The sequence below is a fragment of the Miniopterus natalensis genome, chromosome 7 (assembly GCF_054644295.1).
Source record: "Miniopterus natalensis isolate mMinNat1 chromosome 7, mMinNat1.hap1, whole genome shotgun sequence".
Lineage (NCBI taxonomy): Eukaryota > Metazoa > Chordata > Mammalia > Chiroptera > Miniopteridae > Miniopterus > Miniopterus natalensis.
Window position 1 is genome coordinate 12,308,248 of NC_142087.1, and position 19,115 is coordinate 12,327,362.

At 40.3% G+C, this 19,115-nt stretch overlaps 1 protein-coding gene across 2 annotated transcripts in view; it reads left to right on the forward strand.

The window, feature by feature from the left end:
* Positions 1 to 3,514, forward strand: part of EDEM2 (ER degradation enhancing alpha-mannosidase like protein 2) — a 29,166-nt gene extending 25,652 nt beyond the window's left edge. For both annotated transcript variants that reach the window (XM_016213178.2, XM_016213179.2), the window contains one exon: positions 1,292 to 3,514. In XM_016213178.2, coding sequence (XP_016068664.1) covers positions 1,292 to 1,786 — 495 coding nt within the window. In that variant the 3' untranslated portion in view covers positions 1,787 to 3,514. The remainder of the gene's footprint in view (positions 1 to 1,291) is intronic.
* The last annotated feature ends 15,601 nt before the right edge of the window (positions 3,515 to 19,115 follow it).

Here is a 19,115-nt window from a genome sequence, read left to right on the forward strand (position 1 = left end):
GAGCCATGTCACATCCTTGGAGGACCCAGCAGGCAGGATCTAAACAGTCATGACAGGCATTTGAAAGCCAGATGTATAAGAACATAGTCTGGAAGAAAATTCACCAAAGAGCCTACAGAGATTTTTATTTTTGTTTTTTAGGATAAGGGATTAAAAACAAAAAAATCCTTTTCTAAGATATTAAGTGATTCTATAAGTAGAACATAGGTACATATGTTTAAAGAAAAGACATATATATGTAGGGGGAAAATAAAGCAATGGTTATGTTTTAGTTTCCAATATGTTGTATCGTGTGAAAAGCCAAAGTGGATAAGCCCATTGGGGCCTTCTTAGGAATGCTCAGCTTATTTCCATGAAAAAGAAGCCCTTGGAGGTCTTCCAAGGCGAATGATGTGAATGATGTGAACAGGCTTCTGACTCCTTGGCCTTCATCAAACAGGGCAAGAGAATGATAATTCTTGGTACATTAAGTCCGTACATTAGTTACATTTTTTTGGTGTAAAATAGATGTCCACTGAGAATTAGTTTTGTTTTTTAAAAAATGTATTGCCAATTCTGAGAGGCTAAAATAAATATTTGTAGCAAGTACTTATTCATCTATGATCATAGTCTCGGTATGAATTTTTCTTCATAAGACTCCTAGTTAGTTATTTACAATAGTGAAAACTTGGTGGCCACCCTAATGCCCGTCAGGAGAGGATTAGCTGAGTAAATGCTGCTGCGTTTCCCAATGTCATTAAAGCGCATGATTAGGTCTGCATTCGTGGTCACAAAACAATAGGATAAAGGGGGTAGGAGTTGTCAGGTCAGGTAGGGAAGTGGCATTTGACCCGAGACCGGGAGAAGTGAGGGAGCGAGCTATGAGGATATCTGAAGGAAGAGGGTTCCAGACCGAAAGAAACTGGGGTGGGAGCATACTTGCTAGATCACAGAACAGAAGGGCCTTGTGGCCCAACCTCCAAAAGCAAGCGACCAAGCAGCAAGAGATGAGATCAGGGAGGGAGAGGCCAGTCACCAAGGACCTGTTAGGCCCTGGCCTTTGGTTTTTAGTCTTGGTGAAGTGAGGTGTCAACTGGAGGTTTTCTGTGGAGGTGTGACAGGTAAGACTAGTGATATAAATATACTTTAGGGTAAGAATGGAAGCAGGAAGCCCAGTTGAGAGTTGTGGTAATGATTTGCCCAAAGGCCCTCCGCTGCTTTGGGGCAGGCCAGGAATCCCTAACGGGGTCCCTGGACCCTTTCTGCCCCACGGGGATGCTCTTCTGACTTGCTCTCCTCTCTCTCATGGCAGATCAAAGACCTGCGCGACCACAAGCTTGACAACCGCATGGAGTCTTTCTTCCTGGCTGAGACTGTGAAATACCTCTACCTCCTGTTTGACCCATCCAACTTCATTCACAACAATGGTTCCACCTTCGATGCAGTGATCACCCCCTACGGGGAGTGCATCTTGGGGGCTGGGGGCTACATCTTCAACACAGAAGCGCACCCCATCGACCCCGCTGCCCTGCACTGTTGCCGGAGGCTGAAGGAAGAGCAGTGGGAGGTAGAGGACTTGATGAGGGAATTCTACTCTCTTAAACGGAATAGGTCAAGATTTCAGAAAACTATAAGCTCAGGGCCATGGGAACCCCCAGCAAGGCCAGGGACATTCTCCTCACCAGGGACCCACGACGAGGCAAGGGAGAAGCCTGCCAGGCGGAGAGTCCCGCTTCTCAGCTGCCCTAGTCAGCCCTTTACCTCGAAGCTGGCGTTACTGGGACAGGTTTTCCTGGATTCCTCGTAACTGCTGGATGCTTTTCTTGTTCTGTTTTTGAAACTAGACTAGAACAATAAATCTGCTTTTGACTGTCACGTTTTTCTATTTTACATACTGGCTTGTTTGAGGAGATTTCATTCAAAGAAAGGGTTCATGGCTCAAATCTTGTGAACCTGGTTTATTTCCCTCATACAGTTGGAGAAACAACTAAACCTGAAAGTCTGCTGGCTCCAAAGACCCCAGGGGTCGGTAATTGAATCTCCCCTTCTTTCAAGGTTCCCCTTCTCTGGTGTCTTGGGGGAGGTGTTGTTATAAGTGTATTTCTTCATTAGTTATTGCCCCAGCCTGTGCTTCTGTCCTTTTAGTCCTCCCATCTGTCCATCCGTCCTTCCATGCAACAGCGATGCACTGAGCACCGCTGTGTGCCAGCCCCGGCCCTACAGTTTAGCGGTGAACAAGGCAGAGTTTTAATTCTCGTGGACATGAAATTGTAGTGGAGAGAAATAAATCAGTGACCATACAAAATAGTGTTGTGGTCAGTGCTGTGAAGGAAATAGGGTGCTGTGCTGGAAAACCGTGGGGAGAGGTAACCTGCCTTAGGGTGTTAGGGAAGGCCTCGGAGGAAGTGATTTTTTTTAACCTTTAATTATAGAACATTTACAATAAAAGTAGAGACAATGGGATAGTAACCCCCATGTACTAATCACCCATCTTCAATAACCCCGGCGTCAAAGGCACTCAGCTCACGGCCAGCCTTCTTTATATCCCACCAAACACATTTAGAAGGAAATGTGTTTCAGACAAAAAAGATTTAGAGTAGTTTCACTGCCCCAAAAACCCTCTCTTCTCTGCATATTTATCCCCTCCCCCACTCCCTGGCAATCACTGATCTGCTTACCCTCCCCACAGTTTTGCCTTTTCCAGAGCATGATACAGCATGTAGCCTGACAGACCGGCTTCCTTCACTTAGTAATATGCATTTCGGTTTCCTCTTTGTCGTTTCATGGATTGATAACCCATTTCTTTTTAGCACATTGTCTGGTCGTACCAGTTTATTGAACCATGCGTCTGGTGAAGGACATCTCAGTTGCTTCCAAGTTTTGGCAATTATGAATGAAGTTGCTATAAGTATCTGTGTGCAGGTTTTCGACTCCTGTGGGTAAATACCAAGAAGTGCAGCGGCTGGACCCTATGGTAAGGGTATGCTTAGTTTTGTAAGAAACCGTCACACTGTCTTCCAAAGTGGCTGCACCATTTTGTATTCCTGGCAATGAATGAGAGTTCCTGTTGCTCCACAGCCTTGTAAGCGTTTGGTGGTGTTACTGTTTTGGATTTGCGCCATTTTACTTGGGAGTTTTGGTGTCTCGTTTTAATTTACATTTCCCTGATGACATAGGATGGAGAGAATGTTTTCATAGGCTTATTTGCCATTTGTGTATCTCCTTTGGTGAGGTGTCTGTTAAGGTCTTTGGCCCACTTTTTTAATAGTTTGTTTTTTATTGTTGAGTTTTAAGTGTTTTTTGGTATATTTTGGAAAATAGTCCTCTACCATGTGTGTCTTGCAAATATTTCCTCCCAGGCTGTGACTGGTGTGGTCTTTCTTTTGAATTCTCACTTACTTTCATTGCAGTTTGTTTGTTGAAGAAACTAGGTTGTTTTTTTAGAGTTTGTCATATTATGTGTTTTGATAATTTCATTCCTTCCCCTGGTATTGTTTAAAATGAAACCGTGTGTGCGCGCATGCGCGTGCGTGTGCGTGTGCGTGTGCGTGTGTGTGTGTGTGTGTGTGTAGTAAATTGATATTAAGAGCTACAGGTTTTAGCCCTGCATGGCTCAGCAATTGAGCATCGACCTAGGATCCAGGAGATCGAGACTCGATTCCTGGTCAGGGCACATGCCCTGGTTGTGGGCTCGATCCCCAGCAGGGGGCGTGCCGGAGGCAGCCGATCAATGACGACTCTCATCACTGTTGTTTCTATCTCTCTCTCTCTCTCCCCCCCTTCCTCTCTCTGAAATCGATAAAGATATTAAAAAACCCCCCACACACAAGAAAAAGCTACAGACTTTACCAGATTCAGATTTTTAAATTTTGTTTTATTTTGCAAGAATGTTTCATAAGTAGTGTTGTACAGTTAATTTAATTAAAAGCAACATATGTCTGGTTGTCTCGATTACTAGGAGTCACTTGTTGGTCATTACCCAGATCCGTTATTTCAGAAGGGGTTACAAAGTAGTGATATGCTAATTTGGCTAGAATACTCCTCATTAACTATGTGGGTACCTTGAGGTATCGTTTATACAGGAAAATCACGATAAGTATTTGATTGTTTCCCCTTTATTTTTCAGTTTTCAAAGTAATGAGTAGATTCCCTAGCATCCTCCAAAGATGACAATGAAGTTTTTGTTTTTTAAATACTGTGAACTCTTGGATTTAAACACATTTGATGATTTTCAGTCCATTGAAATTATTATATTGTCAAAGCTCAAATGGTTGCACATCTGGCCAGTAGAAGCCTCTCTTTAAGCCTCTCCTGAGTGCTGTTAATACAATTCCAGCCTTTGATAGCTTCCTTGCTTTCTGGTGTAACAAGATGTTTCATGATTCCTTGCCCCATCCTTGAACTGACCATTTTTCTAAATAGCTGAGAAGATGACTTTTAACTAGGGGCTTGTATGGTTTTACCTTCCAACTTTATTTTTGCCCAGAGTCTTTGTTAATTCAGCTGCTGATCATTTTCTGTGGTTCCAGGGCAAGCCTCTGTAGTCACCTTGGTAGACAGGATACTTGCTGCCCTTGCTTTAATTACTTTACCTCCAATAGGGACCCAGACCTACTCTTAATTTCCCATAGCAGAGGTAAGAACTGCTGTGACTTCTGCCAGGACTTTACTGAAAGTTGAGGAACTTACAGCACCTAAAAACTAACTACTCCCATTAGCTATGGCTGCTCTTAGAGCCACAATCCACACTGTTCTTTATTCAGGGCCTCCTTGTGGCTGAGGCCCGCTCACCCCCATGTTCACGGACCCCCCTGATCATCAGTCAGCACCCTAGTGTCTAGGCCAGAGAGGAGGGAAGGTCCCTTCCTAAAGCCCATCCTCTCCCCCAACTTAGAAAGTTATATTTTTAAGGAATTTATTAGCATAAAGTTGTTCTATCTCTTTTTTAATACCTAGTAGTTACCCATGCCTCCTCTTTTTCTTGATTAGTCTTATCAGAGATTTTTAATTTTATTACTGTTTTTTAAGAACAAACTTTGCCTTGGATATTATTGCTGTCGGGGTTGTGTTTGTTTTCTCTGTTCCTGATTTTGGCTTTTATTATTTCCTTGTACGTCATCTGGATGATTCAGAAGGAGTTTGCTCATTATCATGGCTTAACCTAGTATGCAGGGCACCTCCCATTTGCCCCTCTGAATACATCGCATGCCCTCTTCTCCCCAAGTGGGTGAATTGTCTACAGCCGCAGTCCTGTATGAACCACATCAGTGGGTTCACTTGCTCCCACTCCCATGGGGCCCAGCCATGGGGCGTCCAGGCAGGAGCTGGAGAGGGGGAGCAGAGTGAGGGCATATTCACTGTCCTGGCTCCTTCCAGCGACGTTACGACAGGCGGGTGGGTCTCTCAGTTGAAGCTCACTCTTCCCCTTGAGGTGGCTTTCCCCACACAACCCTTTTTTCCAGGTAGTGGTAACCTTCCCAGGGATGGTAATGGCCCCGTTATGACGAGCCCTGGACTGCTGAGTTATCCCGTGGTTCTCCTGCACCCTGCCCACACTTCTATAAACAATCTCTTTATTAAACCCCTGTCTCGTCTTTCTGATTTAAGTGAGCCACCTGTTTCCTGTTAGGCACCTGACCGATGCACCTACAGACCGTGGTAACTGGTTCACGTTCTTAACCAGAAGACTAAAATTAATCATTATCTTTATACTTCTTCCAAATAGGAGAAAAATGTTAGGTCAGCAAGGTTGCAGGATACAAGATCAATACACAAAAATCAATTTATTTTTATACATTTGCAATTAATTAGTCTAGAAATGAAACTAAGAAAGCAATTCCATTTGTGATAGCATAAAAAAGAATAACTTACTCGGAGGTAAATGTAACAAACGAAGTTCGAGAAGATTTGCACACTGAGAATTACAAAACGTTTAAAAAAATTTGTTTAAGACCTAAATAAATGAAAAAATGTTTCCATATTCACCGATTAGAAGACGTAATACTGTTAAGATGGCATTACTGCCCGGCCGGGCGTGGCTCAGTGGTTAAGCGTTGACCTAGGATCTAGGCAATCAGGGTTCGATTCCCGGTCAGGGCACATGCCCCGGTTGCGGGCTGCTGCCGATCAATGACTCTGTCATCATTGATGTTTCTATCTCTCTCTCTCCCTCTCCTTTCCTCTCTCTGAAATCAATAAAGATATATTTTTTAAAAAAAAAAGAAAAAAAAAAAAGATGGCATTACTATTGAAGTTGATCTACAGATTCGATGCAATTGCTATCAAAATTCCAGCTACCTGTTTTAGAGAAACTGACAGGCTGATTCTAAAATTCATATGGAAATTCAAGGATCCCAGAAGCCAAAGCAATCTTGAAAAAGTACAAAGTTGGAGGATTCACATGTTCTGATTTCAAAACTTTAGAGCTACAAAAATCAAGACACTTACTGGCATAAGGCTAGACATGAAAAGTAACAGAGTGGAACTGAGAGTCCAGAAATAACCCCTTATATTTATGATCAGTTGGTTTTTGGAATAGGTGCCAAGGCAATCTAATAGGGAACATTTAAACAAATGTTGCTTGGACAACTGGATATCTTCCTGCAAAAGAAAGATTTGGACCCCGATTTCACACCATATTAAAAATTTAACTCAATAAATCAAAGACCGAAATAGGAGCTAAAACCACAAAATTCTTAGAAGAAAACAGACATAAATCATTGTGACTTTGGATTAGGCAATGTCTTCTTAGATGACACTTAAAGCACATGTAAATAAAGAAAAAACATAAATTGAACTTCCTCAAAATTAAAAACGTCTGTGCTTCCAACGACACTATCAATAGAGCGAAAAAACAGCCTACAGACTGGGAGAAAATATTTGTAAATCAAATATATGATGCAGGTCTAGTGTCCAGAATATATAAAGAACTCTTACAACTCAACAATAAAAAGAAACCCAATGAAAATATGGGCAGAGGAGATAAATAGACACCTCTCCAAAGAAGTATACAGATGGCCAATAGGGACATGAAAAAATGATCAACATCATTAGTTATTAGGGGAAAGGAAATGAAAACCACAATTCGATACCACTTCACACTCACAAGGATGGTGTCTTAGTCAGTCTTGGCTGCTGTAACAAAATAGCATAAACGGAGTGGCTTATAAACAAGAGAACCTGATTTCTGGAGGCTGGGATGTCCAAGATCGGGGAGCCAGCAGATTCTTTGTCTGGTGAGAGCCTGCTCCCTAGACTTGTCACTGTAACCTCACGTCAGAAGGGACAAGGGAGCTCTCTGGGGCCTCTGATGAGGGTACTAATCCCATTGATGAGGGCGAGCCCTCATGACCTAATCACCCCAGCAAGCCCCTGCCTCCCAATACTATCACCGTGGGGATTAGGATTTCGACATAGGAATTTTGGAAGAACATGAACATTCAGCTCATTGCAGAAAGATGGATAAACAAATGTTACTGAGGATGCGGAGAAGCTGGAACCTTCACCCATCATTGGTGGTGGGAATGTAAAATGGGGCAACCGGTTTGGAAAACAGTTTGGCAGTTCCACAAAAAGTTAAACAGAGTAATCATAATAACCGTATGACCTGCCAATTTCATATATATATGTGTATATGTGCATATACATACGGAATTCCACATACGCACATATGTCTCCAAGATAAGTAAGAATATGTCTGCATGAGAACTTCACAACGATGTTCACAGCAGCATTGCTCATAACAGCCAAGGGTGGAAAAACCCTTAATGTTCATCAACTGACAAGTGGTTAACGAAAGGCGGTATATCCATGCAATGGAATATTATTCAGCCACAAGAAACAATGAAATACTGGTAAATATTACAATATGCATAAACCTTGAAAAGATATGCTAAGTGGGAAAAGTCAGCCCCAAAAGACCACATATTGCGTTATTCCTTTTATATGAGGCCTCAGCATAGACCAATCCATAGAGATGGCAAGTAAATGGGTAGCTGCCAGGGCCCAGGGGGAGTGGGGACTTACTCCTAATGGGTATAGGTGTTTTGGGGTTGTAAGGTGTGTGATGAAAATGTTCTAGAATTAAATAGTGATGATAGTCATACAACTTGTGAATATACTAAAAACCACTGACTTGTGTGCTTTAATAGGGTGAATTTTATGGCATATGAATTATAACTTAATAAAAATACAGGCCGAAAAAGGAACACAGACACATTACCTCCAAAGCAGCAGCAGTTTGTAGGCACACTGTGGTCTGAATCCATATTTGGAAAATAAATTTACCAGAGGAAACATTCTGCATGCGGAGAAGTAAGCTATTCTGTTTATACAGTTTTTAAACTGACTTTCTGGCTGTATTAACAGTGTAGTGCCTTGGAGCAGTGTTTTTGAGACTTGGCTTTTGACCCTTTAGTAGGTCATGAAATAAATGTAATGTATCACAACTAGCTTTTAAAATAATAAAATAGAATGGATTAGAAAGTATTAGGGTATATGATGTGGATTCTTGGCAAGGGCCAAGGACATGGGCACACTACTGAGGCCTATTGCATCACGTTGTGGGGGAGAAAAAAGGGGGGGGGCAAAAATACACACACTGGCTAAAAGCAGATTGTTTTATTCAGCGCCCTGGCATCTAATTTAATTTTTTTGGTGTATGACCATCGATATGACCATCACCCTATAATGGGAGGATTGAGTATTGTTTCACTTTTTTCAATTGCATGTTGTTTAATTTTGTATCAACATAATATGAATTTCGTTGTGAACTAAAGTGTGGAAGAATTTTGATCATCTTTGGCAACATTGTCATGATTTTCATCTGAGTTGGTCAGGAATTTGCAGTGTGATTTTTCAGGAAGCGCATAATCAGGAAAATTTTGAATGCGTGAGAAATGCAGCACTTTAGTTGAATTCGTTCAAATTGCCCTTAAATAGATTGTTTTAATGCTACAAAAAATGAGAATGAGAAGGTGAAAAATATGGGAACAGTGAATAGTGACGTAGAGGGAAGTATCAGCATAATCAGCAATGACTCTTTGTGCCTCGTTGTAAAGGGAAGGATAAGACAACTTTCCAAAACTATGGTTTTATTAAATGTGCAAATCCAACAAAATGACATACACTAATGTATTATTTGAAATTCTTGCAAATGAGAGCATAAAGCCATCGGTATCAAAAAGATACTGGGAAACATGACATGCTGAGTTCGTCCCTGGAACATTTTCAAAAAACAAGGAAAAAATAAATAACGTGATGGGCAAATGGTCTAAGACGTGCTGCCGCTGTCGACGAGAATGCCGGGTCGCTGCTGCGCTGCGCTGCTGGCCGTGTGCCCGGGCAGGAAACTGCTCACCTGCTCCTGAGAAAACATTATGCTCAGGTGTGGTTTTGGTATGTACAGTTCTTAATTGTGAATCTATTGCTATCAACGTGTCTTAGCAATAATATAAATTCTCTTTGAGCCTGCACCGTTGTTGAACTTGAGAGGCAATGCTTGTTACGTTGTTACAATCTGGTAGAGGCTCTGTGATCCAACTTGGGAAAGAGGAGTTGACACCTGCGCACTTTGTTTATGCCGGTATGACAGGTGAGGCCTTGTTTTGTGTTTGGTTAACTTCCTCACACAAACTGGATTAAAAATGTTTGCAGAATTGACAAGTGCATTTTGGTCAATATAAATTAGTCTAAAAAAGAAAATATAACAAATTTATTTTAAAATTGTCAAAATTGAGCATCTAAAACCAATGTTTTTTGGCATACTCTTTTATATGTTGTAGATCTTTGGAAAACAAAGAGAATCTGCTGAAATTCATGTATATTTGGGGGGTAAAAAGCAAAATTTGGCCAACAAAACAAAATAGCCAATTCCTTGGAAAAAAAACACACACACGTTTTCAGGGAATAGAGCTGACCACGCCACCTAGTCTCTCATGTCACAGTCAGTTGGCTGTCTTAAAGAAATGGCCAAAGTAAGTTATAACAGTACAAGAATGGAAATCATAGTTTTCTAGCTGAAAACTAATCTCATTTGCAAAAGAATTTCAAGTTGTTTTCTGAATAACAATGTTGACTTATTTAATGGATATCTTTTTTTTAACACTTAGAGGATTAATTAAAAAGTTCTTGGAAAAACTGTTCCAACGTTTCAAGCCCATCCAAGCATCTCAAATGACGTCACTGCTGTGGCAAGATTTCAATACACCATCTATGCCACCGGATTCATGGTTCTCCAATGCGGTCCCTGGCCCAGCAGCATCAGCATCACCAGAGAACTTGCTACGAATGCAAACTCTTGGGCCTCACCCCAAGCCTTTTAAATCAGAAACTCGGGGGGTCAAAACACAGCAATATGTGTTTTGACAAGCCTTATAGGTGAGTCGATGTAAGCTCAAGTTTGAGAACCAGGGTACTAGATATTTCTAATATCCTCGCAACAAACTGACGAGACCTTCTTAATGAAAGCAATTTGAATTAAAAGAAAGAAAATTAAAGACTGCCCGGCCAGGCGTGGCTCCGCGGTTGAGCCTCGACCTAGGATCCGGGCGATTGGGGTTCAATTCCTGGTCGGAGCACATGCCTGGGTTGCGGGCTCGAGGCAGCCAATCGCTGACTCTCTCATCTTTGATGTTTCTAGCTCTCCCTCTCCTTTCCTCTCTCTGAAATCAATAACGATATATTTAAATAATAATAAAAATAAAATTAAAGACTTAAAAAATCTATAGGGGTAGCATTGGTTAATAACATTATATAAGTTTCAGGTGTACAGTTTTATAACACATCATCTGTATATTCCATTGTGTGCTCACCACCCAAAATCTAGTCGTCTGTCACCATGTATCTGACCCCCCCCCCCCCCCCCGCGTACTTCATCCACCCCTTGCTTTCCTTCCCCTTTGGTGCCATCATTATGTTGTCTGTGTAACGAGTCTGCTTATTTTCTTTGTGCATTTGTTCTCTTTGGTTTATATCCCACATTGGAGTGAAATCATATGGTTCTTGCCCTTTTCCGTCTGACTTATTTCACTGAGTATCATAGTCTCAAGGTCCACCCGTGTTGTTGCAAATGACAATATTTCACCTTTTTTTTTTCTTTATGGCTGAGTAAAAGTAGAGATTTTTGTTGCGCCTCATCTCCTATGTTGGTATTAGTGTTACGCTGGCCTTGTGACATCAGAAGGGGAATGTTACCCCTCGTTTGGTTTTTGGAAGAAATTGTGTATTGTTGGCATTATCTCTTCTTTGAAAGTTTGGTAGATTTCACGGCCCTGTAGGACTGGAGTTTTCTTTGAGGAAAGGTTTTCAAATTACAGATTCAATTTTTAAAATAGATATAGTATTATTCCAATTTTCTATAACTTCTTAATGTCCATTTAGGTATGGTTTTCCTCTAGAAATGTGTCCATTCCATATAAAGTTTCAAATGTATAGGAACAGAATTGTTCATTATATTCTCTTATGATCTTCTTAATGCGTAAGAATCCTTTGAAATAATGTATGTTCTCTGTTTTAATTTTTGCCATTAATTCCTGGTTGGGAATCTATTCTCTCCTTTTCCTAGAGTCTGTTCTAATTCGACTGATTGAGCTCTGGTACTGGAGCACAACAAGCAATCTGGGATTTCTCTTCCTTGTAATGCAGTTTAAAAACAAACAGAAAAGCCACTGTTATGTAAGATGTTAATATTTGGGGAAGCCAAGTGAAGGGTGTAAGGGAAATGCCTGTACTATCCTTGCAACTCTTCTGTGAATCTAAAATTATCTCAAATAAAAAGTCAAAAAGAAAAAAACAGAAAAATGGTATTAATCATCCACCTATTTTTCAAGCTCTACTCAGAAGGACTTTGAATTATTTGTAAGACTTGAATTCACCAGCGAAATCAAATTTACCACCTGGAAGGAGGTTCCAAGAAATTGTCGTAAAGACTCAGAGGCAGAGACTTTACTTCCATTTTTCTTCCTTTTTAAAAGACGTTTTGTGGACTGTTTCCAAAGAAGAATTTCAAAAAGGGAGCAAGCCTTTTGCAACTTTATTGACATAATGATACAATGAAAGGAAATGGGGCTTTGAATGTGTTTTGTACTATCATCTATGTCATTAAGGGAAAATCTGACTGCTTTACCCTTTTATCAGATGCAATCTACCTAGGAAGGAAAGAAATTACTAGAATTAATTATAAAACAACACTAAAAGGCTTTGTGAGCCAGGGTTAAATTGTGAGAATCTGACCAGAAATTTTTCCAGAGTTCTGCAAAGGGCAGGAACTTAGTCTTAACGTGGGATTTGCAGGAGGTGGGGAAACTCACCCTCGGCAAGACAGGGGGCCTCTTAAGGACTTTAGCCCGCCTGGAACAGAGAGAGCATAGGGAAGAACTGTAAGCTGGATTGTGTAGAGCCTTAAAAATGATAGTTTAAGCCTTTGAATTTTACATGTTTTTGAACAGAAAACTTATGTGATAAAAATTATGTAATAATAATAGCTAATTTTTTAGTACTGACTTTGTGCCAGGCCCTGTGTCAAGCGCTTTATACCTATTATCTCGTATACGACTCAGAACAATCCATGAGGTAGATACTGTTTTTTTTCCTCCATTGACAGATAAGCAAGTTAAGGCTTCAGAAAATTAAATAAGTTGTTCAAGGTTATGATGCCTGCGTGGACTGGAGCCAGAATCGTAACTGCTTGTTATCTGTCTTCCTCCACTAGATTCAGGGCTCTAGAAGGCACAAGCCATTCACAAATGTACCCCCTGCACAAAGAAAGTGTGCAACAAATATTTGGTGAATGAATGAAATTCGTTGACCACCTGACTTTATTTATAATTGTGCATATTCCATCTTGCCGTGATGATTTGTTTGTTAGTTCCTGAACTCCCTTATTTTGTGCTTCCTCATTGAGATGACATGACTTGATAGTGTCTGAAACACACATAGTAGGTGTGTTTTTTTCAGAATAGTTTATTGATTTTTAGAGAAGAAGGGAGAAGAGAGAAACATGCATGTGGGAACACAACATCGATCGGCCGCCCCTGCCCCCCCACCCCCCAGTCCTGGGGATCAAGCCCTCAACCTGGCCGTGTGCCCTGATCGGGGATCTAACCAGCAGCCTTTTGGTGAACAGGGTGACGCCCAACCAACTGAGCCACACCGCTCAGGGCAGTAGATATTTTTAAGTGTTACTTTCCTTTCTTCCCTTTGCATTGCTAGCATAATTTCTGATACATAGTAGGTATTCTGTGAACAGACTTTAAGACGATTTGTTTGGAAGCTACTATAGAATCTGAGAACCCTGTGGCAAATGTGTGTGTGCGCGCGTGTGTGTGCGTGCGCATGTGTGTGCACACACCTTTTGGGGAGAAAGGATTCAAGCTTTCATCATAAAAGTGTCCTCAGACTCTCCCAAAGGTTAACAACTACTGCTGTAGATTAAGGAGTGACTGGCCATGGAAGTGAGCGAAGGATTTACCTCTGTGGGGATTAGAGCAGAGATCTATAATGACTCTGTTTTCTGAATTCAGGTCACAACACATAGTTGAACAAATTCAAGTCTCACAAGGGCCCTTTAAAATTAGGATTGTCCTAGAAGATACCAAAAGGACACAGGAACTGGCTTGAAAGGACTACCACTGGTCAAACTTGTGACAATTTGAGCATCAAAAAGAAAGAGAAGTGAAAATATACATCACAAAAACTTGTATAAAAAGGTTCAAAGTAGCTTTCTCCATCACAGCTCCAAGTAGCTCAAACATCCATCATCTGGAGACTCTGGATAAACAAACTGTACATATTCATAGACGAACCCCTTCCAGGCAGTAGGAAGTGGAACAATGGGGATGAGTCTCAGAAACATTATGCTGAGGGAAAGCCAGATATGAAAGACTACATACTGCATGTTCCCATTTATGTGAAGTTCTAGAGCCATCAAAACTAACCCGTGAAGAACACGATCAGAGCGGAGAAGGGGCATGAGGACACTTCCTGGATGACAGAAACATTCTGTATCCCCTGGGGTGTTGGTTACACAGGTATATACATATGTTAAAATTCATCAGATTAAACACGTAAGATCTGTGCATTTCATTGTAGGTAAATGATAACCTAACAAGCCAAAGGAAAATAGATTAACTACAGTAATGGATTATAACACATTAAATAAAGAAAAGAATCCATGAGTCCATAGTGATATCCCAGATAAAAAAGGGATGAGCTCCTTTTTTGTAAGGGGAATATAATCTAATAAAAGGGGAAGAAAGGATAGAATTAGAAAATCACTGTTCTGCAACCACCAGCCTGGTAATCCAGGCAGAGGTCATTAAAGGGTGCTAAAAACTACTGAGTAGTTGGTAGTTGGGGAACAAGATATTCTTAGTCTCAAAGGCCAAAGGTTACTTATTAATTACAAAGGGGAGAATGTACCTTTTCAATAAAGATACCTGGAGGACACCATATTAACCAAGAGATCAAACTTGGTGTTATCGGTAATGGGACAAATTGACACTATTTCCTCCTGATGTGAAGCCATGGGAAAGACACACCATCATCTATGTAGTATTTTTGCTAAAAGAGTTGAGCCCTAATCTAATCATGAGAAAATTGTCAAGCAGATCCAAATGGTAGGGCATTCAGCACAGTTGGCTCAGGCTCTTAAACACTGTGAATTTCAGTCACTGCTGATTTGGCTCAGTGGTTAGAGCATTGGCCTGTGGACTGAAGGGTCTCGGGTTCAATTCCGCCCAAGGACACGTACCTCAGTTTCAGGCTCAATTCCAGCCATGGTCAGGGCTCGTGTGGGAGGCAACCAATCAGTGTGTCTCTCTCATGTCGATGTTTCTCTTTCTTTCTCTCTCTCTCTTTCTCTCTCTCCCCCCTCCACTCTCTCTGAAAAGCAATGGAAAAATATCCTCAGGTGAGGATTTAAAAAACAACAACTAAGAATTTCATGAAAGACAGAAAAAGTGAGAAGACTCATCTAGATTAAAAGACACTAAAGAGACATGGCATTAAAAACAATGCATAATCCTTGGTTAAATCCTGGATTGGAGGGGAAAGACTGTAGGGGACATTCGGGGGGCAACTGCAGGCATTTGAAGGTAATACTATATCAAGATTAGATTTCTTGGGTGTGGTAGTGTCATAGTTATTAGGAGCATATCCTTGTTCATGGGAGATACATGCTGACATATTGGGGTGAAGTGTCATAATATCTGTAATTTACTTTCAAATGGCTTAGCAAAAAATTATATATATATACATATATATAGAGAGAGAGAGAGGGAGAGAGAGAGTAGATAAAGATAAAACAATGTTAACATCTGGTGAGTATAAACAAAGGGTATATAAGTATTCATAGTATTATTCTTTCAACTTTTCTGTAGATCTGAAATTTTTCCTCATAAAAGCTGAGGGAAAATAAGATAATGCAAATTAAGTGCTGGCCAGTGGTAAGTGCTTGAAGAAGTGTGGGTCTTAAGCAAGAGTATAAGCTCCATGAGGGCAGGGCCTTTTGTTTCTTTTGTTTAACACTGTATCCCTAACACCTTCCACAGTGCCTGCCACATAAGATGATACTCAACAAACATTTTTGAAACAAATCACTGAGAGGTTGTACATTAGAAACAAAATGTGAAAAAATCTAATTGTACAAAACAACTCCACAGAATGATACATGGTTACATGTATGACAGTTGCTTTGATTAAAATGGCTTCTCTATGATTAAAAAAAAAAGATTTAAAAATTTGCACCAGGTAATCCATCTGCCCAACTAAGATAAGTTTAGTAGCTCATTTACAAGAAGTAATATACTCTAACATCAGCATGTTTGGTTAAGCTATTTGGGATTATTGTGGAAAAAAAATTAGTCCGTATAGGAGCTTCATTTTTTCCTAATGCTGACCCAAATTGACATCAACTGGCCTCTTCTGGGAGGAGTACTGTGCCCTCTGGTGGTGAGAGACACTCATCTGATTTCCATGGGAAAGGTCTGCAGGACAGAGATGAACTGGCAAGAGTGCCTTTTACACAGAGGCTTCTGGATATCTATCTCCTTATCTGCTAGTCACACAGTGACCTTAATGACTGAATTTGATGTAATAATTTTTGACTTAGCGAACAGCCAGCTTTGGGAAATGTCTGGGCCAGGCTGGACTGAGGAAGCTGTAAATTTAGAAATGGAAAGTGATATCTGTAGTTGGGTCAAAGCTGAAGTGGAAAGACTTGTCCCCAGCAGGAGTCCCAAGAGAAATGTGGAGGGCCATTTGAACTGTAAAAATTGTCAGAATCCTGTCTCCTGCCATGACAGCCTGAGCGTGCACTCCACCGTGTGCCTGAGGACGAGCTCCAATCGGAACCTGGGGGCTGGGATTGCCCGAGAAGGCCGGCTGCAGGCCAGACAGCTCACCAACCATCAGCTTTGTATTCCTGGAAACCCCTTTTCTTTCCCTTTCTTTTTTCTTAATTTATAACATTAAAAGACCTCTTCCCTGAGTGTAAAAATGATATGTGGGGTGTATACAAATTATGATAAATATTAATGAAGTAAAAAATCACCTGAAATCTGTCTTACATTGTGATAACCACAGTTGACATTCTTGATGACTTTTCTGTCAGGTAATTCAGTGCATATAACCACATAGGGTAAGAAGGTCTAATTATACATTAATGGGATCATAATATACTTATTCCTATATAACTTGCTTTACTTTTCTTTCAACAATGTGTGGTGAGCATCTTTCTATCCAGGTATAGATATATAATTTAAATTTTTTAAATTTTAAATTATTAAAGTTATATGTGCTTATAATAAAATGCAAATAATAGTGTAAAAGTTAGGAAATGAACATTTTTCCCGACCCCCTAATTCCATTCTTCAATAGTAATTGCTTTTCACTGTTTTGTGCATAATATTCCAGATTTTGTAATGTACATATAAATTTGTATAAGTAGATAATTTTTTATACTGTTGGATCACATGATACACATTGGTCTTCCATGAGCTTTTTTCATTTAACTGTCATGAACATCTTCCCATATCAGAATGGGGGTGTGTATGCTGTTCCTTTTAGCGACTGCATAGTATTCTACTGTATAAATGAACCATGGTTCATTTAACCAGTCACCTAGTGATGTATATTTACGTTGTTTTCAGTATTTGATATATAAAAACCTCACTGAATATTCTAGTAACACACCTTGGTATACTTGTTTAGCTATGGCTAAAACATAAATTCCTAGAGGCAGATCAAAGGATATGCATGTTTAATTTTATTTCAAATCTTATTTTGTAAATAATGATATTTGATGGCTCAAGTATTCCATTATATTGAAATACTAGAATTTATTTAAAATTTATTTTATGGTTACATTGTTTCTGTTTTGCTATTACAAATAATACAATAAGAAGCATTTTTGCATGTAAATCATCATCATATCAAATAGTATTATTAGGATAGATTTCTAAAGGAGTAATTATTGAGTCCGAAAGTCTGGATTTCTTTATGACTTAATCATATTGCTAAAAAAAATTGCTTTCCAGAAAGAAAGGTATGTCAATTTATGTTCTCACCATCAGTATTCTGTTAGTAAAGTTGAGGATGGGTATCTTTCTACAGATTTACTGACCATTTATTTTTCTTCTGTGAATTGACTGTTCCTTTCTACTTGTTTTCTGTTGGGTTGTTTGTCTTTTCCTTGTATTTTTGTAGTAGTTCATGCATCTGTACATTAATTCATCGAGCCAGTAAACAAATATTTAATTACCTACTATGTGCCAAGTACTATCCTACATGCTGGAGATAAATGTAGCAATCAACAAAACAGACCAAAATTATAGTTAGGTCAGGGCGAGAGGTGCAGAAAGTAAACAACAATGTCAGGTGGAGATAGTGCTATAAAAACAAACAAAGCAGGTAATAAGATGGAGAGTGTAAGGGTGCTACTTTATATGAATGGTCAGGGAAGGTCTCTCCTTGAACAGAAACCTGGAGCACGTGAGGAAGCAAGACCTTTAGAGAACTTCCCAGGGGTGAGAACCTCAAAAATTCTGTGTATTGACTGTTTCCCAGAATAGCACTTGCTTTTTAGGTTCTGTATAGTGTCTTATATAGAAGATTTTGATGTTGTTGAAGTCAAACTTGTCAATTTTCTCCTATTCATGACTTCTGAATTTTATTACAGAACTTTTCTACCTCCAAATCATAAAAGCATTTTCATAGATTTAGAACTTTACTTTGATTGTGTTATATACAGCTTTTAGTATGTCTGAGATTCACTTTAGCTTTAGGTGTGAAGTTAAAGACCTTTTTTTTTTTTCTTTCCCCATTGATTTGAAATATTTCCCTAACCACATACTAAATTTCTGTGTATACCTGGATCCGTTCTGGTCTTTACGAACAAAGTAATGGAAGAGAAAGGGGTTGGTCTCAGGGGTCACAAACAGACTGGGTTTTATTTGGCCCATGTAGTTTTCAAAGTTGGGGAATTTTACATAAAAACCCAGCTTTTTTTTTTTTTCCTGGAAAAACTGGAAGACCCAGCAACAATCCAATAGAGGCCATAGAGACCACTCATTTAAAATGGGCATGAAGGTGGTGACCATAATCCCAGTTTTCCTGGGACAGTCCCCATATGTGTCTGCTGTCCAGGAGTAAATTAAGTTAATGGTGTCTTTTCATTCTTAAAATGTTCCGGTTTGGGCGATAAATTATGAGTCAAAATCTCCATCATTCCCTATTGCATCACACCCAGGGCTCTACCTTCGTTTATAAAACCCCTCCCAGGGAGGGAAAAGGGGAGGAGGCAACGAGGCCTGCGGCAGAAGTTTGCCGAATGGTTATGTGGGCACGGGGCAGAGAGAACACCCTACCCGGTGGGGATAAATTAGGACAAGTTTCCTCTGACACAATATGACATCGCAATTTACCAGCCCCTTTCCATTATCTCGTTGACTTCACGGCAGCCCACCCGGTTTCGCAGCTGACCCGCTGCGCGCTCATTTCTGCGTGGGCTTGCTGTCCTGCCGCGCAGCCCGCGCTCCAGAGCAGGGCCCTCGGTAGCCTGTGCTGCACGCCGTCCTACGGCCGGGGCCTGTTCGGTGCGGGCGCGGAGCAGGCCCCTGAGACCTATTTACTGGCTGGAG